We start from the raw sequence: 24,634 nt of genomic DNA, 5'->3' as shown, positions 1-24,634 counted from the left end.
CCACGCCCCCTCATGGCGTCGGGGGCCCCGCAATGCCATAATTATCTAACAAAAGAAACAAAAGAGAGAAGTAGGAGAAAAAGAAAGAAGGTGCAGTAACAGAGAACTGCCCAAGAAGAAAAAAGGGGAAAAGAAGCGAGAAAAAAGAAGGGGGTAAAAGGTAGGGAGAAGGGGTGGATGCACTCCTACCAGGTGTAAAATGCTTCAATTACTAGGTGTCCTACGTAGTTGTAAGATTCCTGATCCAGGGTTCCCATATTTTATTGAACCCTGTGATCCTATCCTTCAAAATTGCTGAAAGGTGTTCATTTATCATTATCCATGAGAGTTTAGCTTTTAGTAAGTAAAAGGGAACCGAGCAAGACCTAGCTATCGAAATTCTGGCTGCCACAAATATAAATGCAATGAGTCTGCGCATTGGTTTTGATGCCCCCTCCGCTGGACGTCCCAACAGCGCGTGCAGAGGTGATTTAAGTAGGTTTACTTGCGTGAGGGAATAAATGAGGTTATATGTACATATCCAAAATCTCCTCACTTTAGGAGTGATACATGGTACCATCTGTATTACATCCTCTAAAGCACCGGGGGGACGCCCCTGGGAAGAAAGTTGCTATCCTTTCCGGGACAATGTACCATCGCATCAATACTTTATAGTTTGCCTCTATCAAAGAGGTATTAATAATCGATTTAGATGCGTTCTGTATTATTTTGCTCCATTCTTCCGGTGCTAAGTCTGTGTCCATGTCTTGCTCCCATATTTGCATATAAAAATTTTTTTGGGAAGTCGAGGTCAAGATGTTATATATCAGTGATATATGACCAGTGTGCTTATTGAAAGTCCTGCAGAGATTTTCTATTGAGGAGAAAGTGGTGAGATCAGAGGTGCGATTCAGCGTCGCCAAGAAATGTGCTATCTGTGTAAAGCGGAAAAGTTCCAAATTTGGAAGGTCATGTTTTTCCTGTAAGGCTGATTTCGATAAAGCATCTCTATGGTCACAGAAGTCCGCTATTCACAGCAAACCCTTGTTGGTCCACCACGAGAAATTTTTGGGATGGAGACCCGGGGTGAACAAAGCATTTCCAAATAATGGGGCTAAGGGGTCCTCTGATCTTTGACATAAATCAATGGTTGGTAGACAGTTGGGAGCCTTCAGGATGTATAGACCTCGTTCCCTGCTGGGCTTGTAGAGGAATTGGCTAGATTTTGACTTGAGGCTCAGAGAGGTGATAGTTTATTTACCCATATCTAGCTCTACAAGGATGGCAGAATTTTATTGGCATCTAGGTTGTCAGTTCTGGCCAAAAGGCCTGTTCTCTCCTTTCAGACGATAATTTCAGTCTACTGTTTATTACTGGATTAAGAGAATATGGTGTCTTTAATACCACTGTATTAAGTGACATCTACAACCATGCTACTTTTACATTTGTTACATCTCAGCTACTGGTAAAATCATCTCTTATGTTTCTTCCACCCTCCGCTCTTCAGTGGAGGAACTCGCCTCTTTTGAGTTTGTCTTGAAAGATTCTGGAACCACAGTGTACTTATGCCTAACCTCCTTTTTACACAGAAGTTGTTGATTTCCCTACCCTCTTCCTATGAAAGTCTTCTGGTTCGTACTATTAATTACTATTATTTTTTCTCTTTGTTGAAGAATATCCTATTGAGCAGCTAGACTCTACTTGACTTTCATCTAAGCATCCTTGCTGTGTTTTATTTTTTTTTAACCTGGAGACAAGGGTTTAGACCTGCAAAGCTTAAAGTAGAACTATAGGCAATTTTTTTTTTTTCATTTTGGATAGAACAAGGAGGGGTTAGAACCTCAGTCAGATTTTTTTTTCCCACCATCTGTATCCCATTGAGATTTCCCTTCACTTCCTCTACCATAGCCAAACAGGACGTGAGAGGAAATCCTTGCAAATTAAGGGAATTTCTTGGGCCCCCCAGGTCACCAGAACTAGTGTTTCCCATTGGAAGATTTCCCCTCTATTACTTTTTTGGGGACAACGCAAAATTTGGATTTTTTTTTTTTACTTTCAATGATAATGGTAAACAGGAGAAAAAAAAGAGGATGAATCTCCTTAAGGATCTCCACAGACAATAAAAATAACTGACAAGTGTTCTAATCCCTCTCCACTTAGTCCAAAACTAAAAAAAAAAAGTTTTGCCTTTAGTTATAGTTTAAGGTTATTTGCCATTGTCCAAATAATGTTGCACTATTGGATACATTTTCCTATTTCCTCTATTGACCACTTTGCTACTTGTCTATTTCTCACACTTTTAAACCTGTGTTATACTATCCCACCTTTCTTTTTTTGTGCACTGTTACATGGTCCTTCATTATTTGAGGTCACTGAGGTACAGTTTTTCTTCTTTGGGCAGTTTTCTGACCTGATTTGTAGGTTTGGGTTTCTGGTTTTGTTGCTCTCTCCTTAGTCATGACTTTCTTCTTTTGATTGTCCCTTCTTCGATTGCACCTCCTATGTAGGCTTAATGACGTCTTAGCAATGTGTGGTCTAAATAAAATTTTGCTTTGATTTCTCTGTGGATTGCCCACGCCCTCAGTTAAACTGTTTTTTTTGGTCTACTTGTCTCTGATTTACATCTGGTCCCATGTTTTTTACTGAATGATAAAAAAAAAGAAAAAAGGATTTTTTTGTAGTCGCAGTAAACTCTTTTTCTTGGATTTCATTCCAAAACATTTACCAGAGTCCTGTATCGATCCATCAGTTTGCCTGGCTGCAGTTCTGCTCTCTTTTCTTTCTCTTCCCACGGATGAGGCAGCAGGAGCCATTGGCTCTTGCTGTGGTCAGTCGAACTCTGCGAGTAGAGGGCAAGGGGGCCAAGCCATACATCTGTCCCCTTAGCAAGCAACTTGCTATGGGGGCAGATACAGAAAGGAGAGTCAAGATCGCTAACAAGCGACCTCAGAAGAGGAGATTTGGGGCTGCTCTGTGTAATACCATTGCACAGAGCAGGTGAGTTTAACATGTTTGTTATTTTAATTTTAAAGAAAAAAAAAAGTCTCTAGAAATGCTTTAAGGGACATAATAACATGTTATTTTTGGCATCCTAAAAAGTCATAAACATGTGTTGCTCTGTTTTTAGACCTGACAAGTTTCATACTTACAAGTCCCCACTCTGCCAAGTCTGCTCTCTGCAGCCTGGTTGGTGCCACACAACCTGTTTAAAACTTTAATGGTCTGGTTCTCCACATGTTCCTGTATGAGCTCTGCTTTTCTCAGACTGGTCCTGGGGGAGAATAACTTTTGTATGAAGGGAGAAGTTTATACTCTATATATATATATCACAATGTGCAAGTGGTGCAGCATCTTCTCGAAGATCCATCCTGGCAGTATGTTAAACATCTGCAAATATACACACAAGGAGAGCACTTTTAAGAGTATACTTTTTGCATAGGATATTCACTAGAAATCATTGAAAATGTTCCCATTTGATTGTGTTGCTAAATATAATGTAATCTAGATTGTAAGCTCTAACGAGCAGGGCCCTCTGATCCCTCCTGTATTGATTTGTATTGTAAGTGTACTGTCTGCCCTCATGTTGTAAAGCGCTGCGCAAACTGTTGGCGCTATATAAATCCTGTATAATAATAATAATCTGCTTATATGCATTTGATCCCATGCAGTATAAGCTTCTGGCTCAGGGGAACTACTTTATAATATATAGATAATGCAGTGCTCATTGATTTAAATATGCCTGGAAATTTCCGGTAGCTGGGATATAAACGGTTGTGATTATGCACTTATATATTCCTGAGGAAGATGCGGTGTACCACTTATAATCACATTTTAGCTATTTCAGTAAACAGAGTATGTAATAAAATACTCCAGTGTGAGGTTATCAAGGAAACTCGGTAAAGAATCTTGTAGGACCTGTTTTTGCAGCAGCGGTTCCCACTTTTAAGATTCCCTGACCTTGCTGCTGTAAGTTGGCACTATACAGTGCTGTTCATATATATAAGTTGAGCATGTTTTTTGTTGATTCCTAGTGATTTTCTTTTTTGCAGATGGTGTACTTAGACGCACTCTTTTGCCCCGTACACACGGTCAGACATTGATCGGACATTCCGACAACAAAATCCATGGATTTTTACCGACGGATGTTGGCTCAAACTTGTCTTGCATACACACGGTCACACAAAGTTGACGTCAAATCCGATCATTCTGAACGCGGTGATGTAAAACACGTACGTCAGGACTATAAACGGGGCAATAGCCAATAGCTTTCATCTCTTTATTTATTCTGAGCATGCGTGGCACTTTGTGCGTCGGATTTGTATACATTTGTATACGATCGGAAATTCCGACAACGGATTTTGTTGTCGGAAAATTTTATAGCCTGCTCTCAAACTTTGTGTGTCGGAAAATCCTATTGAAAATGTGTGATGTAGCCTACACACAGTCGGAATTTCCGACAACAAGGTCCTATCACACATTTTCCATCGGAAAATCCAACCGTGTGTACAGGGCATAAGTGTGTATATCTGTCTCAGGAGGAGTAGGATCCAGTAGTGAGGATTTTGGCATTTAGACCACACAGCAAATGCATAGCATGGACAAGTATGAGCCTGGTCATGAAGGATAAGGGGGGAGGGGGGGTCAAACCCAAAAAAACTAACTTCACTAAAAGTGGAGTTTCACTTTATGTAGACATATACCCACAAAAAAATAATTTTGGCTGCCCGTTTCAGAAGACATGAATTTGTATAACTCCCAGTTTCAGAAACTAAAACTAAATTTCAGGTAGCTCAGTATAGTCCAAAGGAAAAGCAACATACTGTTGTCTTCAGAGGCAAAACTTCAATCATAAAACAAGCTTCAGCACATGGTCCCACCTCCTAGACTATTCCTGTGACCCTTTTTCTCCCAGTGGACCTAATCATAAAGGAATTCTCTGATTAAGTCCATCTGGTGAATAATGTCAGAGGAGTGGTCCTGGGGGCGGGAGCTGTAGCTTGTTGGCTGATAAAGTTTTGCCTGTGAAGAAATCATCTTTGCGCTTTTTTTTCTTTGCATTATACTGAGCTATGTGTGGGGGAGTGGATGACTCCAAGCCAGCACCTGATTCCAGCATATGAAGGGAGGGTTGGAGCAGTGCACTTTTCTTTGCTTTTACAAGCTAGATTTCAAATAGGTTATGAACCTTTCTGTATGTTGTAAAACTATAGAGATGTTTTTCTTAAGGCCAGAATGTTTTACCATGTGTATAAAGTAAAGATGTAGCATTAACAAACGCAACCACCCAGACGGGCAAGCAAAAATTATTTCTGATGATTGCTCAAATTCACTGCACACCCTTTACCTGTAATCAGAAGGGAAATATTTTGCTACTTTCCAAATGATGAGCCCAGTGCTGGAGTTTTTAACTACAGCGATAAGGCAATGGCATCTCCCTTCTCTCTGCAGAAAGCTCTTCCTGTTGGCAACACTGGAGGGTACCTGTGCACGATCAACTTTATACCCTTAGGGCAGTTTGCCATCCTTTTCCTTTATAGTATTGCACTCCTCCCCCTGTCCTTTGCAGTGTTACATTCTTCTCCTGTGTGACTGTCTCTGTTATCATGAATTCCTAATTGCAAGCCTTTCAGGTGAAGGCGGTGGATTACCCTACTTACAGCACACCTCAAACCAGGCACACACAGAGACTCCACATGCATTAAAGGATAAGTTCACTGTGACGAACCCCTGTCCTCAACAGGTCTATGTCCGCCGTAAATACTTCCTCTGTCCAGAACCAGCACTATCCAAGACCCCTTAGCCCACCCAGTCACCAGCCGTAACAGTGTAGGGTGAACAACAACCTCAAACTGCTTTATTCAAGCACATGTTACAACAGATATACAACTCGGAGACATTCCCCCCCACCCTTGGATTCAGGGTCAGGTAAACTGTCCAATAACAATAGACACCCAAGTCAGGTGTATTCAAACTTTTCATCAGTGAACAGTCTTATCAACAGGCAGAGCTGTTGGAGGAATTCGCCCCCACCAATCCCACAGTTAATCTACATACACATCCCATAATATCCAAGGCAGACAGACACAATAGAACATTGGAATACAACCCCACCCCAAACGATCACAACAAAGAGTCCACAACAGCATGAGACAACACTCAATATATACATAAATACAACATTCCAGTGTGGCTGTACAGTGTGTCTAAATAGCACAGAATATAGTGAGGTTCTCAGTCACCCTGTGCCCCTAATGGATACAGGGTGATATACACATAAGAGGGGCAAGGTGAGCTGGACACGAAGTCTCCAGAGCTCTCCAAGGTAAGCTGAGTTCCACAAACCACCCACCCAAAGTGACTCCTGTCACATTCACTTTTTAACAAAAGATAATAAGACCTCTTTCACACTGTCCTGCCACCGGTGTCAGCGGTAAAGCGGCGCTATTTTTGTGCCTCTTTACCGTCGTTTTAGTGATGCTATTCGTCCGCTAGCGGGGCGGTTTTAACTCCCCGCTGGCGGCCGAAAAGGGGTTAAATCTGCCCACAAAATGCTGCCGCTGCGCCATTTTGCCGGCAGTATAGCAGTGCTGCCCCGTTGATTTCAATGGGGAGGAGCGGTGAGTTCACCGCTCCAAAGAAGCTGCTGGCAGGACTTTTTCTGACACCCTGCCAGCGCACTGCTCCAGTGTGAAAGCCCTCGGGCTTTGAGAACTACAAGGCGACAGCTGCAAAGACTGTCAGTACTTGTAGTTCATTGATTCACAGAGGCTTCTTTGAATTGTGGCAGCGAGTACGGGGAGAAGATCCCCCGCTCGCTACCGGGGGGGGGGGGGCTGATGTTGAACATGTTTTACATGGTACACCCTAAATGTGGGCGTAACATGTTCAGAGAGGTGAACTTATCTTTTAAGAACACAGAGCACTTGCAGTAAAAACACATTCAGAACACACTCCCCATGTTTTTGAAACTTTACTAAAAACATTTTAAAATACAATTTAAGCCACATAACTATTGTTACTTATACTAGAATGCAACAACCATTCTGAATTGGCTAATTAAGGAACGGGCACACAATTTAATTTTAAACATCGTTCACTAGCAGCACTTTGCAAAATAACTGATTAGATTTGAGTTACAGATTTCCACTGCCAAATTCCCAGGCATCTGTTAAAGAACCATATGCATCATCAGCTAATATAAGATCATTTTTTTTTTCAAACTAAGTCATTGCTTACATTCCTTGATTTTGTAAAATAAATGTTGACAGGCAATAACATATTTGAATGAGTTTTGTAGTCAGATTAATGTGAATTGATCCTAATTGTATGCATATGTTTTCCTTTTATTGATATTAAGTCAAATTAATACATTTTCTCTTTATTTAGCTCATATGAAAGTTATTTTGTTAAGTTTGAGACTCTTATATGAGAAGTGTGCTTGAATTTAATGTAAATCTTGTCCCATGAATAAAAGATGAAACGTGTACAGTGCAATGCCTGCCTCTTTTTTTTCTGGCAAAGTCACGGTTTTAGAAAATAAAGACGTTTTTGTGTACAAGCCAGTTGAGCAGCCTGGAGTGGAAAATTGGAGTGGGCCCTGTCCCAGTTTCCATGAACTGGATTACTATCTCAGAATTCTTAGCTTTTTTACCTGTGAGTAAAAAGTTATAGGAAACATCGGTGCAATTTTGGTGGAATTTGCAACCCATAGACTTGGAGCTTCCCAACGTCATATTCATATCATATTAAATAGAAATGCTTTATTTAGCTAATCTAGTTAAATGCTTTTTTTTTTTTTTTTTTCATTTACTACACATACAGGCTTTCCAAAATAAAATAAACAATATGGATGTGTTAATATCTATGGGGAGAAAAATACAAGCCTTAGAACTGTATTCACTCTTCAACCCCATAGTCATTTTTATAGGATTCAACAACAGCTGATGTTAAATTATAATAATTTGTTGTTATAGTTATTTTTTAGCTCCTGTATCTTGAAATATTGTATAGTGAGCATTTCACGATTATTCACTGCCACAGCGGAGCTGTCAGTTCAAAATATATGGGCACCCATATGCTCCAGGCGGGAACCAGTTACGGTAATTTACCAGTGAAGTTTGAGATTGTGAGAAAAATCCTTGAGTGTGTCTAACTTTGCGAACACACACAGATTCCATCTAGGTAGTATCCTTGCTAAAACCAAAGACACCAGAACTAACTTACATGTGTCCTGCCGCTAAAACAAAAAAGCCTACACACCTTTAAACCTTAAACTTCATAGTTTGTTAGGGATCTTTCACACGGGCACTCTGTCTATTTTTTTTTTTTTTAGTCTTGGAAAAAACGTGCCAGCAGTTGTAAATGGATGATCATCCATTTACATCTGTGCCATTCAGGAAGCGGCCCTAAACGGATGTAAATGGGCAAATCCAATTTTCTCCTTTGTTTATCGACGGACACATCGCCTCCTTAATCTTGACCATAGGGTTATATCACCTCTGTAGGAGTAGGACTAATCAGAACTTGGCTATGCTCCATGAGCCATCCTCAGTCAGCATATAACCCCCTCCCCGCTCTAGGTATTCAATTTATTTTCTGCCTAAGCAGGAGTAAGGAGCTAGCTCCTTGCTGGGATCTTGTGGTCTTAGCAAATTTTACTTTTTGTCTTTCTTCCATGCATTTTCTCCTGGAAGATCTACAGTCAACTGCTGGGCTGGGCGACGGGCTAGATAATCTAGACCCAGTGGTCTTTCCAGCCCAGCCAGGGAGCATGTGTAGACCACAGCTACACGCTAGGTCAGCCAGGGCGACAACGGATGGAGGCTGGCCCGCGAGTTAAACGTCCTGCAGGGTAGCATACGACCAGGCTGTGGTCCGTGTCGCAGTGGTCCCTTGGCCGACAGCTCCCCTCTTCGGTGGCAAGGAGTTCTGTCTGTAGTGTCACCCACACCATGGATCGGTAAGTACAATCCCCCCCACTTCCTTCTTTGTGCGGTTTGGGGTGGACGCGGGTACCCTCCAGGGATGGTTGGACCTGGAGGTAGGATCCCTCCTACCACCCTAAAGTCTCTCAGTTGAGCTGGGTCCCCCCCATGGACTGGTGGAGGTCCTGGGGGAGATGGCGTATACCCCTGGGGGTCTCCCCCACCATGCCTCTTTTGTAAAGGTATGGGGTGGATCTTCCAGGGGCCCCTAAGTGCATGTCCTACTGTATGTGCAGTGTGAGCAAAGTGCAGTTTGGGGGGTCCCACTATAGGTGCAAGTGTACAGCCTGTCACAGTGGCTATTTTCCAGTAGTTTGGCTGGTATCCAGCCGGCGGCCATGTTTGTGTAGCCTGATCATTTTACAGCGGCCATTTTCCTTTAGTCTAGTGAGACGGCTGGAGCCTCATGGAGATGTTGTGACTCCTCCTTCCTCTTTCTCCTCTTCTTGCCTGGGATGGATGAAATAGACGCCGCACATTGGTGTTGCTGTGTCTGAATTGCGGCACTTTTCTGGCTGGGATAGTGAGACTTTGGGGGTCCTTGTGTATCTCCCTCTCTGCTGATAGGTACCCTGGGCATTGCGGTTTCCTTTGTATTTCTTCTGTATGGAGCCTCTGGGTCACATTTCACCCACTGATCCCCTCATGGAGATGGCAGGTCCCTCGGAACCCCAGCTTCCCATGGTCGTGCTGACGGCGGTCCTAGCGGTTCTTGGTATCCCGGGTGGAAGTAGCATGTGGGCAAAGGCTCAGGAGGAAGCGTCCCCTGCCTTCCCCCACTCAGTCTGTCTCATCTGATTCTGAGCCTGATGGGGATGTGGGCCCGTTTGGGGGGGACTTAATATTTCGCCCCCTGACCCATCCGATAGCGAGGTGCACTTCTCACTGCGGTGCGTGAGACTTTAAAAATGGAGGCTGCGGCTGATGGGGCCACAGACGTGGCTGTGTCTTTTTGGTACGCATAAGTCACCTCACACACCAAAGGTGTTGCCTTATTTTGATTGGTTGTTCCTATTCCTTACAAGTCACCCTTTGTGATCCCCAATCGTTTTAAAAAAGTGGACTACCCCACCAGGGGGAGAACCCTCCTGTCTCCAGATTGAATAAAGCAACCATGATCCTAGTAGAGGAATCCCCGTCCTTTATTGACCCAACTGACAGGAAAGCGGAGCATGTTTACTATGGCTGGTTCGGCACTGTGACCTTGGCCCTGGTGTCGCAGACCCTAACTGAATGGACCAAGCTTTTGCACCAGGGTCTGGGTAGTGAGCAGGTTCCTGCTGCTTATGTTGATTTAGTGGACCAGTTGGTCCATGGGCTGCAGTTTATTTGTGATGCAGCTCCTGTGCTGTCCAAGCTTTCTGTTTCAGGAGTGGTGATTAGACCTGTGCTGTGGCTTAAGAATTGTTCGGCAGTCCAAGGCTCTAAGAAAGCTCTCATTGATCTGTCCTTTCAAGGCGTTCGCCTGTTTGGGGCTACCCTGGATGACATCATTAAGGGTGTCACAGGGGGGAAGAGTACCTTCCTGCCACAATCTAAGAAAGGGAAGGAACCTTGTCGTAGTCGGGGGCCTTCCTTCTCAGCCCATAAGAAATTCTTTCGGACTCCCAGGACTGCAGATAAAGGAAACTGATCTCTCAAGACTGCCCCAAAAGTTCCAATCAATCGTGGTCTGGTAAGCCTAGAGCTGGCTTCTCCGGATCTGCTGACAAGACCCATTCAGTTTGAAGGTCTGCCCTCCCCCATAACTGGGATGGGGGACATCTTTGCTGATTTCTAGCTTTGTGGAGCTCCTTTGTAAGCGTCAATGGGGTCTTTAAATTCAGCCTTTTCGGGGGTACCAAAAAAGGGGGACAGAGTTCGTCCGTTTTGGAGGACCCTGAGTCTTCTTGTGCGGATATAATTCCTGCAAAGGTTTGTGTCACGTCTGAACTACCCAAAGTCCCCTTTATCCCCGTCCAGGAAATTGAGTTACCTGGGTCTGACTCTGGATTTAATACTGACCAGGTTAGTCTTTTTTTCTACACAAACTTCAGCAGATTCAGTTCAACAGGAAGTTACAGAGACTTGTGGCAATCTCGCAGGTTCCTCTGGTAGACGCCGCAGTTGTCCTAGTGCCACTGCGGGGCCAACGCCTTCCTCTACTGCGGTGCCTGCGAAGGACCAAGGGTGAAAATCTTCTGGTCATTCTGGTGGCCGTAAACGTCCCTTGGGAGCTACCAGTTGTTTTAAGAGCTGATTTACCATCCTACTTTACAGTTGCTGGTTTAAATGGCCTAGCCCTTGAAAGCCAGGTACTGAGAGATAGAGGTTTGTCGGGATCAGTGATTCCCTACTATGCTGAAGGCGAAAAAGTAGACTTCTGATAAGATATACCATCATACGTGGAAAGCGTACATTTCTTGGTGTGAGTCGATTGGCGCTCATCCTCGCTCTTTTTCTATAGGTCAGATCTTGGCCTTCCTGCAACGGGGCATTGAGCAGAGGTTGGCCTTGAGTACCATCAGGGCCAGGTTTCTGCCTTAGCAATCTTCTTTCAGTGACCCCCTAGCCACTCACTCTTTAGTTCGTACCTTCATTCAAGGAGTCCGGCATGTGGCTCCGCCTTTACGGTCTCTTTTGCCACCATGGAATTTGAAGTTGGTACTCTGTTCTCCAGAAACCTCCATTTGAGAATATTCGGGAGATAACCTTACTTTGTCCCAGAAGGTGGCATTCTTGTTGGTTATAACCTCAGCCTGCAGGGTTTCGGCATTGGCGGCATTATCCTGTCGTAGTTCCTATTTAGTACTCCATAGGGATAAAGTGGTTCTTCATCCCTGTCCGTAATTTCTGCTCAGTGTTGTCTCATTTGAATGAGGACGTGTTGCTGTCCTTGTGTCCCAAGCCGGCCCATCCCAAGGAATTTGTTTTGCATACCTTGGATGTGGTTTGTGCGATTTGGGTGTATTTGGCAGCCACGGAGTCCTTTCGGAGGTCAGACTCGCTTTTTGTGGTTACACAAGGACCAAGGAAAGGGCTGGTCGCTTCTTTGGCTACCATCTCCAGATAGATTAGACAGACTGTGACTCAGGCCTATTCTATTAAAGGTCGAGTTCCTCCTTTCCCTGTCACGGCACATTCTACTCAGGCACTTAGTACTTCTTAGGCCTTCCGTCATCAAGCGTCAATATCACAGGTTTGCTATGCGACCACATGGTCGTCAGTGCATACCTTCACTAGATTCTAAAAAGTAGATATTTTGGCATCTGTGGATGCTTCTTTTGGCCGCAAGGTTTTGCAGGCTGCTGTTTAAGAGGGGGGTTCCCTCTTGAGGGGTGTTTTTTTCTTCAAATTTGTATTTTTCAGATGGGGCTCCTGTGACCTGGTTAAGCCTTCTATGTCCTGGTTAGTGCTCTTGTGGTTAGCCTTGGGTTATTTTTTGTTTAAGGATTCTGTGTCCGTCGATGAACTAAGGAGAAAATTGGATTTTTTTACGCGCCGTAAAATCAATTTTTATGAGTTCAACGTACACCTCACCCACCCCTCTATGGAGTTTTGATACTTCCATTACTGCTTGCTACTAGACTGAATACCTAGAGCAGGGAGGGGGTTATATGCTGACTGAGGACAGCCCATGGGGCGTAGCCAAGTTTTATTTTCTACCTAGTCCTACTCCTGCAGAGGCAATATAAATTAATGGTCAAGATTAAGGAGGCGCTGTGTCTGTCGATAAACTTGGATTTTACGGTGAGTACAAAAATCCCATTTTTCCATTGGTTGTTAGGAGCCGGCACCCACAGCAGCAGATATGAGTAATATTGGTTGTTAGAGGATCTTCAGTCAGATTAAAAGTCAGCAGCTACAAAAACTGTAGCTGCTGTCTTTTATTAAACAGACACTTGCCTGTCTAAGGATACAGCGGTCTCCAACACTCTTAAGGTCCCTAGCGCTGGCATCTTAACTGTGTGCAGTTGGCTGTAACTACTTGCAGCTTCACAGCTGGCTGCCCACTGCGCATGCACAAGCCACACTGAGCTTAGTGAATGATCCTGCAGTCTTTCGGCGACCTATGATGTTTCCCAGAAGGTTGCAGGGAGTAAGGGGAGAAGAACTTCCGCTCAGATCAACTAACCAAAAAACATACCTGAGGCTGTTCAAGTCAGTGCCATGTATCATTCTATGTACAGTAACGTGTGCTTTACAGTGCATCACCACTCGCAGCAAAGAGGTGTGAAGCCAACCACAAAGTAGCAATTATTTTGTTGTCTGAACAAACTTTTTAAGAAACTGGAGCCATAGACAAAATGACAAGAATGTTCATCGCAATGTCATTTCTTTACACAGATTTAGTGTAAGCATAGTCTTCATTGTGTTGATTTGGAGTGAATGTTTTTTGAGCAATTGTGCAATATCTATGGCTTTTGCTTGTTCCACACCCCCAGTCATTTTCTTCCAGCTAAATAGTTTAAAGTTTAAGAATGTCTACTTTCCAAAAAGGGCTCATTTGGGATGTATCTGTACTTTCCTGGCTTGTTAGGATCTCAAGAAATGAATAGGTCGTCAGTACTTCAGGTGTGATCAATTTTCAGAGATTGGCACCATAGCTTGTGGACTCTATAACTTTCACAAAGACCAAATAATATACACTGATTTGGGTTATTTTTACCAAAGATATGTAGCGGTATAAATTTTGGCCAAAATATATTAAGAAAAATTACTAATTTGCATAATTTTATAACAGAAACAAAGAAAAATGCATTTTTTTTTACAGAATTTCGGTCTTTTTTTTTCTTTTATAGCGCAAAAAATAAAAAACCCAGCGGTGATTTAATACCACCAAAAAAAAGCTCTATTTGTGTGAAAAAAAAGGCAAAAATTTCATATAGGTACAGTTTTTGCACGACTGAGTAATTGTCATTCAAAATGTGAGAGCACCGAAAGCTGAAAATTGGTCTGGTTAGGAAGGGGGGTTTAAGTGCCCAGTGGTCAAGTGGTTAAGGTAGTACTCATGGATATAATCATTTTAAATATAATGCACAATACTGGTAAACATTTACTTTAAATGTAATTGTTATGCCTTCTATTACCTCCAGTCTATCGGCTATTCTCTGGGTTCAGATGCTGATCTTCCCTGCACAAAGTCTTTAAAGTGATTTTTTTTTTTTTATTTAAAACAACAAACATGTTATACTTACCTGCTCTGTGTAATGGCTTAGCACAGAGCAGCCATGATTCTCTTTTGGGGTCCCCCATCGAAGCTTCTGGCTCTTCCTGCCATCAGAGTGCCCCTACAGCAAGCTGCAAAATATAGTATAGAGTGCCCCCTATAGCAAGGTAAAAAAAACTTCTGCCTTAAGAACCACTCACTTCCTGCCCAGGACTACATGTCCCATAAGGGCATTGCTCCTCACACATTCACAAGTTCTCAGGCACTTATTGACATGTATGGATGGTGTGTTGCACTGTATTTCCTGATATGTAAACAAATAATGCATTCTGTATGCAGGTCAACTAATTGGCTGGCCGATTAATTGATTATGAAGATAGTTGACAACTATTTTCATAATCGATTAGTTGTTGATTAATCGATTAGTTGTTTCAGCCCTAATAGTATGCCTATCAGTTGGGCCCCTGAACTCAGGCCTCTGGCAGTGATCCAGAAAAAAAAAAAAGTTGAATCCTACCAGCCGACCTGGGCAATAGCCTAACAAACCCTCCTGTGCAACAATAATAAATGCAAGTCCTAAGCTGCTGGGCAGGTCCTTTCACAGGCTGTAGTACTATAGAGTAAGGCCCCTTTCACACTGGGGCGGTGTGGGCGTCGGCGGTAAAACAGCGCTATTTTCAGCACCGCCTTACCGTCGTTTTAGCGTCGGAATTCGGCCACTAGCGAGGTGGTTTTAACCCTCCTGCTAGCGGCCAAAAAAGGGTTAAAACCGCCCGCAAAGCGCCGCTACAGTGGCGCTATACCGGCGGTATAGCTGCACTGCCCCATTGATTTCAATGTGCAGGAGCGGTGAATACACCGCTCCTTCACCTTTCAAAGATGCTGTTTGCAGGAGTTTTTTTTTTTTTTCTCTCCTGCCAGCGCACCGCTCCAGTGTGAAAGCCCTCGGGGCTTTCACACTGGAGAAACAGCAACGACAGTTTCAGGTCGGTTTGCAGGCGCTATTTTTAGCGCAATAGCGCCTGCAAACCGCCCCAGTGTGAAAGGGGCCTAATAGTAGTAGTAAAAAATAAAAACCCCTGCACCATAGTCTTTTGATCTAAAATAACTTCCTTTGTGGTTCTCAATGATATGCACTATGTGAACTACTGTACACCCTCCCCACACCCTCATTCCCTGCTACACTTCTACATGTGTTATTACTGTCACTACCTACAAAGCCAGCGCGGAGAATGAAAGCCCCTCTTCTTTCACTGCTGACTTTGTTGATTTGTATATAATACATGGAGACTGTAGGTGTTAAGTCCTTAGTGTTATCTTGTTCTCTAACAGCCTTGTCTTGTTACAGCTAAGCTACCAGCTGAAGGTTGGCATCATGTACTGCAAAGCTGGTCAGAGTACAGAAGAGGAAATGTACAACAACGAGTCAGCAGGACCAGCCTTCGAAGAATTTCTTCAGCTCTTGGGAGAAAGGGTGCGACTAAAAGGTTTTGAAAAGTACAGAGCTCAGCTGGATACCAAAAGTAAGAAAAATATATTTAGAACAAGAGTGTTACTGATCTGTATTTCCCAGTATTCAAAACCCATTATTGAGTATAGAACATTTACCAGCTTAGTTTTTATTTATTTTTTTTAAACCCTCTCTTTGAAATGTTATGTTCATTCTCAAAGCTACATATTTTACTATAATGTTCAAGAAACTATAGAACAATTTTTTTTTTAAATACGATGATATGCAAGTCACATGATATGCAAGTCCATTGATGATACATACAAGGTAGTGGATTAGTTTCATGGTTTGTTGCACCTATCCTTCAGCAGCCCTACTTTACTTTCCACAAATTTACCAGTGCTCAGGCTTCCTCCCCCATTAAATAAGTTGTGGTGTACTTGTTCCTTTAAGGACTCCAGAAACCTGTTTCATGATGATCGTAGTTGCTTATAATATTACACTACAATTTGTGCTGTTGCTTTCCTGTATGTGAATTTTGGGGCTGCCACAAAGTTTTGTGTGAATGACAAGCTCCAGATGACCCCCACTGATGGAGGCTTTTTGAACATCTGTCAGGTCACCTGAGGCCAGGTGACAGATGAACACTGTTGGGGTCAGGAGTGCACCGCTAAGATAGTGAACCTTAGGGCTGACTGCGGCAGATGGGGCAGTCTAAGAGCCAGCAGGTGTTCACCAGAGCCCCTAGTGGTGGGGATGGACTTCGCTGCAACTGGCTCTAGGTCACGGCCCCAAGGGTCTCCCAGCTCACGCTAGGCTACTGAAGGATAGAGAGGAAGCAGCAGACCGGGATAACAAGGGATAGTCAGGAGATAAGCCAAAAGGTCTGGGCAACAAGCGGATGGGTAATCAAAGAACATGCCAAAGGTCAGGGTATGAAGCAGACAAGGATAGCCAAGAACAAGCCAAACACGATAAACAGAATCAGACAAAGAGCACATGGCAAGACACACAATATTGATCAGCAAGGCTGGCTTGCAGTGCACAAGTTAATATAGTGTTGCCAGTTAGAGGCTGGGGTGGAGCCATGCTTGAGGGAATATTACTTAAACAGGTGTGAGAGTGCAGGCCCTAAGGCTGATACACAACTAGAGGTAAGCAGACAGAGCATGAAAGTATTACTGCAGATTCATGACAACATCTCTGCCCATAGAAATATTCAAACTGATCAGAAAGTGTCCTGATTCCCAAAACAGTACAATAGAAAGTTTTTTTTAATGCTGTGAGTAACTCCATGAGAGTTTGGTAGCAATGTAAGGAGAAAAGAAATAGCGGAGAGAGGTGTTATCAGGGAAACTGAATTTGACACTATAAAGCTCAGAAAATTCTTGAAAGGAGAAAATTCATGCAAGAAGTGTTTTTCCACAGTTTTGCATTATAATGAAGATTGTACAGTACAGGCAGTCCCCGAGTTACGAACAACTCCTACTTACGAACGGCCTAAAATGCCAGCCACTTGTGCTCCACGCTGGTCCTAGATACCTCCGAGCACCTCCGGACACATCCTACGCTGCAGTACTACATGTACTGCATTGCCAGAAGAGCCCCAGATAACATAACAAGCGCCTGGAACATCCCACATCCATGCACAAGGCGGAAGTTACACTTACGAATGCAGTGTTCCGCCCGGAAGTTACACTTACAAATGCAGTGTTGCGACTTACGGACAGCTTCAACTTACGAACAAACCTACAGTCCTTTTTGTGTTCGTAACTCAGGGACTTCCCGTATCTGCATACAGATTTGAGAAAACAAATATAATTGTCTTAAGGCTTTAGCAGAGGTTTCCTAGTCCGCCTGCTAATCAAAAGGAAATTATGTTGGCAGAACCACATGTAGATAAAGCTAGCCATACAGCTGTAAATTTTTATGCATTCATTCATATGGGAATTCATAAAAAATCTTTCCTCAGAGCATGCGATGGTGCCATCAGTGACTTGACAAATTTTGTTAGCCTTAAATATGGTGTTTGATTGCCATGCAAATGGTTTGAATTTTTACACTTGATTTTGGGATGCATGGAGGTCATGCCAGTGACCCTACCACACATGCCATATATTCCATATATAAAACAAAGAACGGACAATTCTACCTCTACCTGACCCTACCACATACCATATATTCCATATATAAAATTAATAAATGGACAGATCCACCTCCAGATCAAACTTAATCTAGCACATGCACATTACAATAACTACCAATTTTTCCCGAACCGAAACCACATTTGCAGTTAGAATTGAATACGTTCATATAGGAAAGAAATTCTCGATCCTCTGATTTTTCTCCTTACTACTGTTAAAAATGTTAATCGAATAGTCCCCCTTAACCATTAGAAAAGCAAACGCACATTTCAAAAACTACCGTTTTCCAAAGAAATTCTGAGTATGGCTAGCTTAAGGCTGTGATTCTGTATCTTCTATCTGAAATTCACATAAGAAATTAAGGCTGTTGAGGCAGATATAAAAAAACAAAAATGAGTTTAGCTCTATTAATACATCATTAAATGTATTTTTATATACAAGCAGTGTAAGTACTTGAATTGAAATTGAACTCTTGCAGTCTCTATACAGTAGAGCACAAACTGGGGGAGGGAGACGTAGCATAAGGAACTATTTAGTTGATATATAGAGCTGATGTGCTAACAAGGGATATGTTGATAGGAGGAGAGAGCAGAATGGTGGAAAGGAGTTTCAATATGCTGCCTCTCATGAGGGGGGAGGGGGGGGGGATTAGAATTGTAAGTATTATTTACCTTCACCAGTAAAGTAGGTGTCTTGCTTTACCAAACAAGGCTGTGCTGTGTTGTAGAGCTGTGTAAATCTCATGGATAGAAAACTATGTACAGTACTCTGACATGTAAAACTGTAATAATGTAAGTAAAACTGAAATTAATTCAGGAGAAACAGCCTTACCTACACTATGGTTCTACAGTTCATAATGTCATCTTTCTCCAGTCATCTTCCAGGACGGCACACCTGAGATGACGAGTCCCACCTGACAGGAAACACAATCAACAACAAGGTCTAAAAGGCCCCTCTCTTCCCTCTGTCCCTCAGTTATTGATTTTCCCACAGGATGGCAGCGAAACCGTTTGTTATTTTTTTTCTTTCTTTACAAACAGGTCTGGGGCCGAAGTCTCCCCCTAGGAAGTCAGATTAAGGCAGTCAGTGGTGGCTGCAGAGTCTGGCAGAGCTCTGCTCTTTTCAAGGGGGATCATTCCCTGTTAGAAATGTCTCAAGGGGCATCGCAGCGGCGGGGGAGTTTTAGCAACCTCCCCCCTCCCCCTTCTTCCCTCCCCCCCTGAGATACTGGTGGCTGTGGACACGGTGAGGGTCTCCACAGCCCCAGGGACCTTGCATCCCACTCTCCCCTCCTACCTGACGGTGGCAGATGGTTTAGGAGGGGCTGCTGGAGTATCCCACTTTGGTGAATGGAGTTCCTCAGGCTGCCGCTGTGAGACGAGGCTTCCGGGTCTGGATGACAAGGCGCCAGGAGACCTCGGGCATGCCACTGTGTGCATGGCGTCTCTCATGCTGGAGTGCGCATGTCTGGAAGTGGACAGCGCATTCATGGGATGTCATTTCCGCCGGCCTCGGCTACGACAAAATGGCGGCTAGCAGCGTGGCAGGAGCTGAGGGACAGACACAAAGAAGCGGTAACAGACCGGGGGTCTGCGGTCCTGTGTCCCCCCAAACCATTACGGAAGCGATCCTGCCTGGGTGGTCGGTCAGCTAGAAGGATGGTGGAGGTTGGACCAAAATTGGCAGCAACAGAGATCACCACAGGTGGGTGAGTGCCTCGGCTGGTGGAGGGAGAAGCTTTCGGGTGGCCCCTTTTTGTTTCCTCTCCCCCCACAGGATACCCTGAAAGGGTAAATGGCTGACACAGGGTATTGTTTATTTTATGTCTTTCAGAGACGGATTGCTCTGCTCAGGGGTCGGCCAGTAGGTCTAGGAAAGCCACAACTAAATCTAAGCGTTGTGGTAATTGTAATGAAAAACTCCTGCCAGACCATGCTAAACCCTTTTGCTTCAGATGCATTTATAGGTTAGCAGGGAAAGAGTCTGTGCAGGCTATGAAGGAATGCCGGGCGCTTCAGGCTGAGATGCTGGCGACCCTCCAGTCATTCAGAGCCTCTGTTGAGAAGCGAGATGGGCCCAGTTCCAAAACCCCTTCTGTTAGGGAGCGCTCCCCTTCTCAAGATAGGACCTTGGCAAGCTATACTGAGGGGTCCCGGGAATTGAACCCCTAGTCTGACGAGGAAGAGGCAGAGGCCTCAGACCAATACTCTCGTGAAGGAGAGGACTCAGACCTAGATAATCAGTCTGAATCTAGACCTGGGGGCCATCTCTTCGCAGCCGAAGACATGGAGGGTCTCCTCAAAGCTATCTATACTTCTGAGGGTATTCAGCTGCCAGCTACTCAGGTCTCGGCACAAGATAAACTGTACAGGGGACTCGGAAAACCTCAGGCCAAGTCTTTCCCAGTGCACCAATCTCTTAAGAATATTATCCTAAGAGAATGGAAGGAACCAGAGCGAAAAGTTTTAAAACTAAAAGCCTGGAAGCATAGATGTCCTTTTAAGGCAGAAGAGGAAGATAAATTCTTTAAGATTCCACGTTTGGATGTTTCTTTAGCGCAAGTATCCAAACGTTCGGATCTCTCCTTTGAAGATTCCAGAAACATCCGGGATCTGATGGATAAAAGGTCAGAAATCTTGTTACGCAGAGCATGGGATGCCAACACTGCAGCTATGGGTCCAGCAGTGGCTTCTGCTTGTGTCTCCAGGAACTAGGATGCCTGGGTTGGTAGGTTATTGGACCATGTGGCACGCGAAAATAAATCTAAGGAAGTGTCGGATTCGTTGGAAGTTATTAGTAAGGCAGTAGCCTACCTGGCAGACGCTGCGGTAAAAACAGTTAGAACAACTACCAAATTGGTGGCTCTTCTAAACTCTGCCAGAAGAGCCCTTTGGGTAAAAACCTGGGATGGAGATTTTACTTCTAAATCGCATCTCTGCGGGATACCCTTTGAGGGCTCTTTGCTTTTCGGTGCAGGCCTAGAACAAATCCTTTCCCGATCATTGGATAAAGGCAAAAAATTCCCAACAAAACCCAAAAGGGATAGGGGAAAAAAATGTTTTCAAGGCCCTCAGTCAAAAGACTGCTTCAAGGGCAAGAAGGAGCCTAGGAAGAAGTGGGGTTTCGGTAAGGGCAAGGGAAAAGGTGGTATCCTTTTTCCGGGCCTTTATCCTCTAACAAGGAGCCCAAATTACGCCAATATAAAGGTTGGTGGAAGGCTCTTGTGGTTTTTCCCCCCAATGAGAAAACATCACGCAGAGTCCTTACGTTTTAAGTTTTGTAAAGGAGGGTTACAGACTGGAATTTCTGTCTACCCCTCCTCCAAACTTTATCCTCACCCATCTCCCCAGGGATCCACTAAAGGCGAAGGGCCTTTTGGAGAGTGTCAGGGTTCCCCTGTTCCTGTGGGTCAGATTGGCTGGGGGTTTTATTACCACATATTTGTGGTGCCGAAACCCTCGGGCAAATTTCGACAAATTATAAATTTAAGGAAGCTGAACCGGTACTTGTTGCACAAAAAGTTCTGGATGGAAAGCATTTTCACGGTCAGAAGACACCTCCAAGAAGGCGTATTCATGATCACACTAGACTTAAAAGATGCTTACTTGCATGTTCCCATTGCCCCGAAAAATCAGAAATTCTTATGTTTTGTGGTTCAGACAGACCGGGGTGTCCAACACTGGCAGTTCAGGACAATCCCCTTCGGCTTAGCAGCCAGTCTGAGGATCTTTACAAAGGTTCACGCTGAAGTGGTGCCGTTCCTACACCTACAAGGGATATCCTTGATCCCATACCTGGATGACATGTTAATTTACATCCCAAGCCAAGAACAGCTCATGTCTGACCGAGACAGGGTGCTGTCAACTCTATAAACCCTGGGTTGGTTGGTCAGCAAGGAGAAGTCCTCCATGGTCCCTGCACAATCCAAGATTTTTCTGGGGTTCCGGATAGACTTGGTAACCCAGAGAATCTTCCTTCCCCAAGACAAGATTACAAAAGTGCAGAGGGCCGTGTCCACTCTTCAAGATCATGAGTATTCTGTGGCTGATGTCATCTTGCATCCCTGAGGTCCACTGGGCCCAGTTCCACTCTTGGAGGCTCCAGGGATTCCTTCTCTCCTCTTGGGATGGGAGAAGGGGATCCCTGGACACAAGGGTATCCCTCTCAAGGGAGGTAAAAAACTCTCTGGACTGGTGTCTCAACCCATTTAACCTCTCGGGGGGGTTGGACCTGGAACCAGCAGAACCTGCTGAATGTAACTTCGGACGCAAGTTCCTGGGGCTGGGGAGCTCACCTAAGATCTTTTCACTCAAGGGTACTTGGGACCGGGAGCAGACCTTGGCTTCCTCCAATTTCAGAGAGCTGCTAGCGGTCGGAAAAGCTTTAAGCTTTTTCAGAGATCGAGTCCAGGGTCAAGAGGTACAAATATTCTCAGACAACGCAGTAGCCGTGTCCTATCTAAATCACCAGGGGGGAACAAGGTCCAGCAAGTTAATGAGGCTAACCCAGGAAATCCTTGGGGAAGCGGAGAAAACGGTTCTCTCAATCTCGGCAGTCCACATAGGAGGGTCCCTCAATGTGCGGGCAGACTTTCTCAGCAGGCAACCCTTTCATGAGGGGGAGCGGGAGCTGAGCAATGAGGTGTTTTCTCTAGTTTGCCAACGCTTTGGCAAGCCGGAGATAGACTTGTTTGCCTCCAAGAAGAACAGGAAGGCTTACAAGTTCTTCTCTCTGGCCAGGGGGCAGGGCTCCTGGGGAGTAGATGCACTAGCCCAAAGCTGAGATTTTGCCTTAGCATATGCGTTTCCTCCCCTGGTGCTCATTCCCCGGGTTTTACAGAAACTATCCCGATCAGACGGGTGCCTTATTCTAATTGCGCCCTGGTGGCCGAGACGGGCATGGTTCCCCACACTGAAGAGATGGTTGGTGGCTCCTCCATTCCATCTCCCCTCCAGTCATGATCTCCTCCACCAGGGACCAGTTTTTCACCCAGATCCCGGGTTTCTTTCTCTGACGGCCTGGTGTTTGAAAGGGAGATCCTCAGACGTAAGGGTTGTTCTGAAAAAGTGACTGATACACTTTTATCAAGTAGAAAGCCAGTCACTAGACAGATTTACACTAAGGTCTGGAAGGTCTTCTCTCGCTAGGCTCAGTCTAGAGAAGGCTCTCTTCAAATAATTCCAGCGGTCCTGGATTTTCTCCAGGACGGGGCTGACCAGGGTTTAGCAGTCAATACCCTCAGAGTCCAGGTTGCAGCCTTGTCAGTTTTTCTGGATAGTAAGCTGGCTCCTAACTTCCTCATAAAAAGATTTTTGTCAGCTAGGGAAAGAGTTACGCCCATGAAAACAGGTTTCTACCCTGGGACTTATCCTTAGTATTAGATGCCCTTACTAAGGGACCTTTTGAGCCGGTGGCTCAAGTTTCAGTTCATTTTCTTTCTCTTTAAAATGGCTTTCCTTCTGGCGATCATGACAGCCAGAAGAGTTAGCGACCTTCATGCTCTGACGATTAAAGAGCCCTTTTTGTTGCTCCTGGAGGATAGGGTAATCCTCAGACAGGATCCTTTATATTTGCCTAAAGTGACCTTCGATTTTCACAGGTCACCGAAGATCATTCTTCCCTATTTTTGTCAGAATCCCAAAAACGATAAGGAAGAAAGATTTAATTTAATAGATCTTAGAAGATGTCTATTGGTCTATTTAGAACGAGTGAGTTAGTTCAAAAGATCAAATCATTTGCTAATTAGTTTTTTGGGCCAGAAAAGGGGTCTTCAGGCCTCCAAGCCGACGATAGCCAGGTGGATTAAGCAGACTATCACTGTAGCCTATGAACATTCAGGCAAACCTGTTCCAACTCATTTAAAAGCTCGCTCAACTAGATCTCTGGCGACCTGGGCAGAGAGGGCAGGCGCATTGATTGATCAAATCTGCAGAGCAGCGATTTGGACTAGCCAAAATACCTTCCTGAGGCACTACAGAGTGGAGCGGTTGTCCTTTAAGGACTTGGCGTTTGGCAGGAAGGTTCTACAGGCGGTGGTCCCACCCTAAGGTAGGCCTGAACTTCTTGTTCATCGTCTCAGGTGTGCTGTCCTGGAAGATGACTGGAGAAAATTACCAGTTACACTTACCGGTAACGGGTTTTCTAGGAAATCTTCCAGGACGGCAGGCCTACTTCCCGAACCCTAGTTGTTGGTGGTGTGTTTGTTTCACAGATTGTACCCTCTGGCACCGGTGTGGGTTTATACTTTGTCATAACTGAGGGAGAGAGGGAAGGGAGGGGCCTTTTAAATCTTGTTGTTGATTGTGTTTCCTGTCAGGTGGGACTCGTCATCTCAGGTGCGTCGTCCTGGAAGAATTCCTAGAAAACCCGTTACCGGTAAGTGTAACTGGTAATTTTTTATGGCTTCTTTCACATGGAGTCCACTGTGATCAGCAGGGGATCTGTGAGCGGACCCCTCTCAGTTCTTTGGGTGGCCAGGTATAAATGTACTTCTCTGGCCATTTACATCAGGTTGCCTCTTATGGACCTGGAAGTAGGCGGGTATAAACGGACACAAGTCTCTTTACATCTGCCTTTTCACAGGGCTCCATAGACCTTCTGATCAGGTCCAAAAAAAAACTGACGGACGTTCCAGACTAGAATGCACGCGTGAAAGGGGCCTAAGGCATTTGATTGTCTGTAGTGTGTCCTATGCTGGTTAAACTAAAAAAAAAAAAAAAAAAATGCTATCCCTATCTATGCAACAGAAGCAAAGCATACATTTTTTTTTTCTGTTCCAACAAAATGTTTACTAGCTTTTTATTACCAATAATAGAATAGAGCAGAACAATCCCTTGTTTTCACCCCACAATAATGTTTACCAGCACTTGACTTATGAACAGGAAAACTAAGCCCACCCATCTGTCTGCTAACTGTGGACCACCATCAA

The 24,634-nt window shown here is 44.3% G+C and overlaps 1 protein-coding gene across 5 annotated transcripts in view; it reads left to right on the top strand.

Annotated features, from left to right (window-relative positions):
• SIPA1L1 (signal induced proliferation associated 1 like 1) overlaps positions 1-24,634 on the top strand; it is a 522,698-nt gene that overhangs the window by 304,957 nt on the left and 193,107 nt on the right. For all 5 annotated transcript variants that reach the window (XM_073608614.1, XM_073608616.1, XM_073608618.1 and 2 more), the window contains exon 6: positions 15,461-15,635. In XM_073608614.1, the coding sequence (XP_073464715.1) occupies positions 15,461-15,635 (175 nt within the window). The remainder of the gene's footprint in view (positions 1-15,460; positions 15,636-24,634) is intronic.

Source organism: Aquarana catesbeiana, linkage group LG13 (assembly GCF_042186555.1).
Source record: "Aquarana catesbeiana isolate 2022-GZ linkage group LG13, ASM4218655v1, whole genome shotgun sequence".
Lineage (NCBI taxonomy): Eukaryota > Metazoa > Chordata > Amphibia > Anura > Ranidae > Aquarana > Aquarana catesbeiana.
Note: the sequence above shows the minus strand (reverse complement) of the source record. Positions and strands in the feature narration are given on the sequence as shown.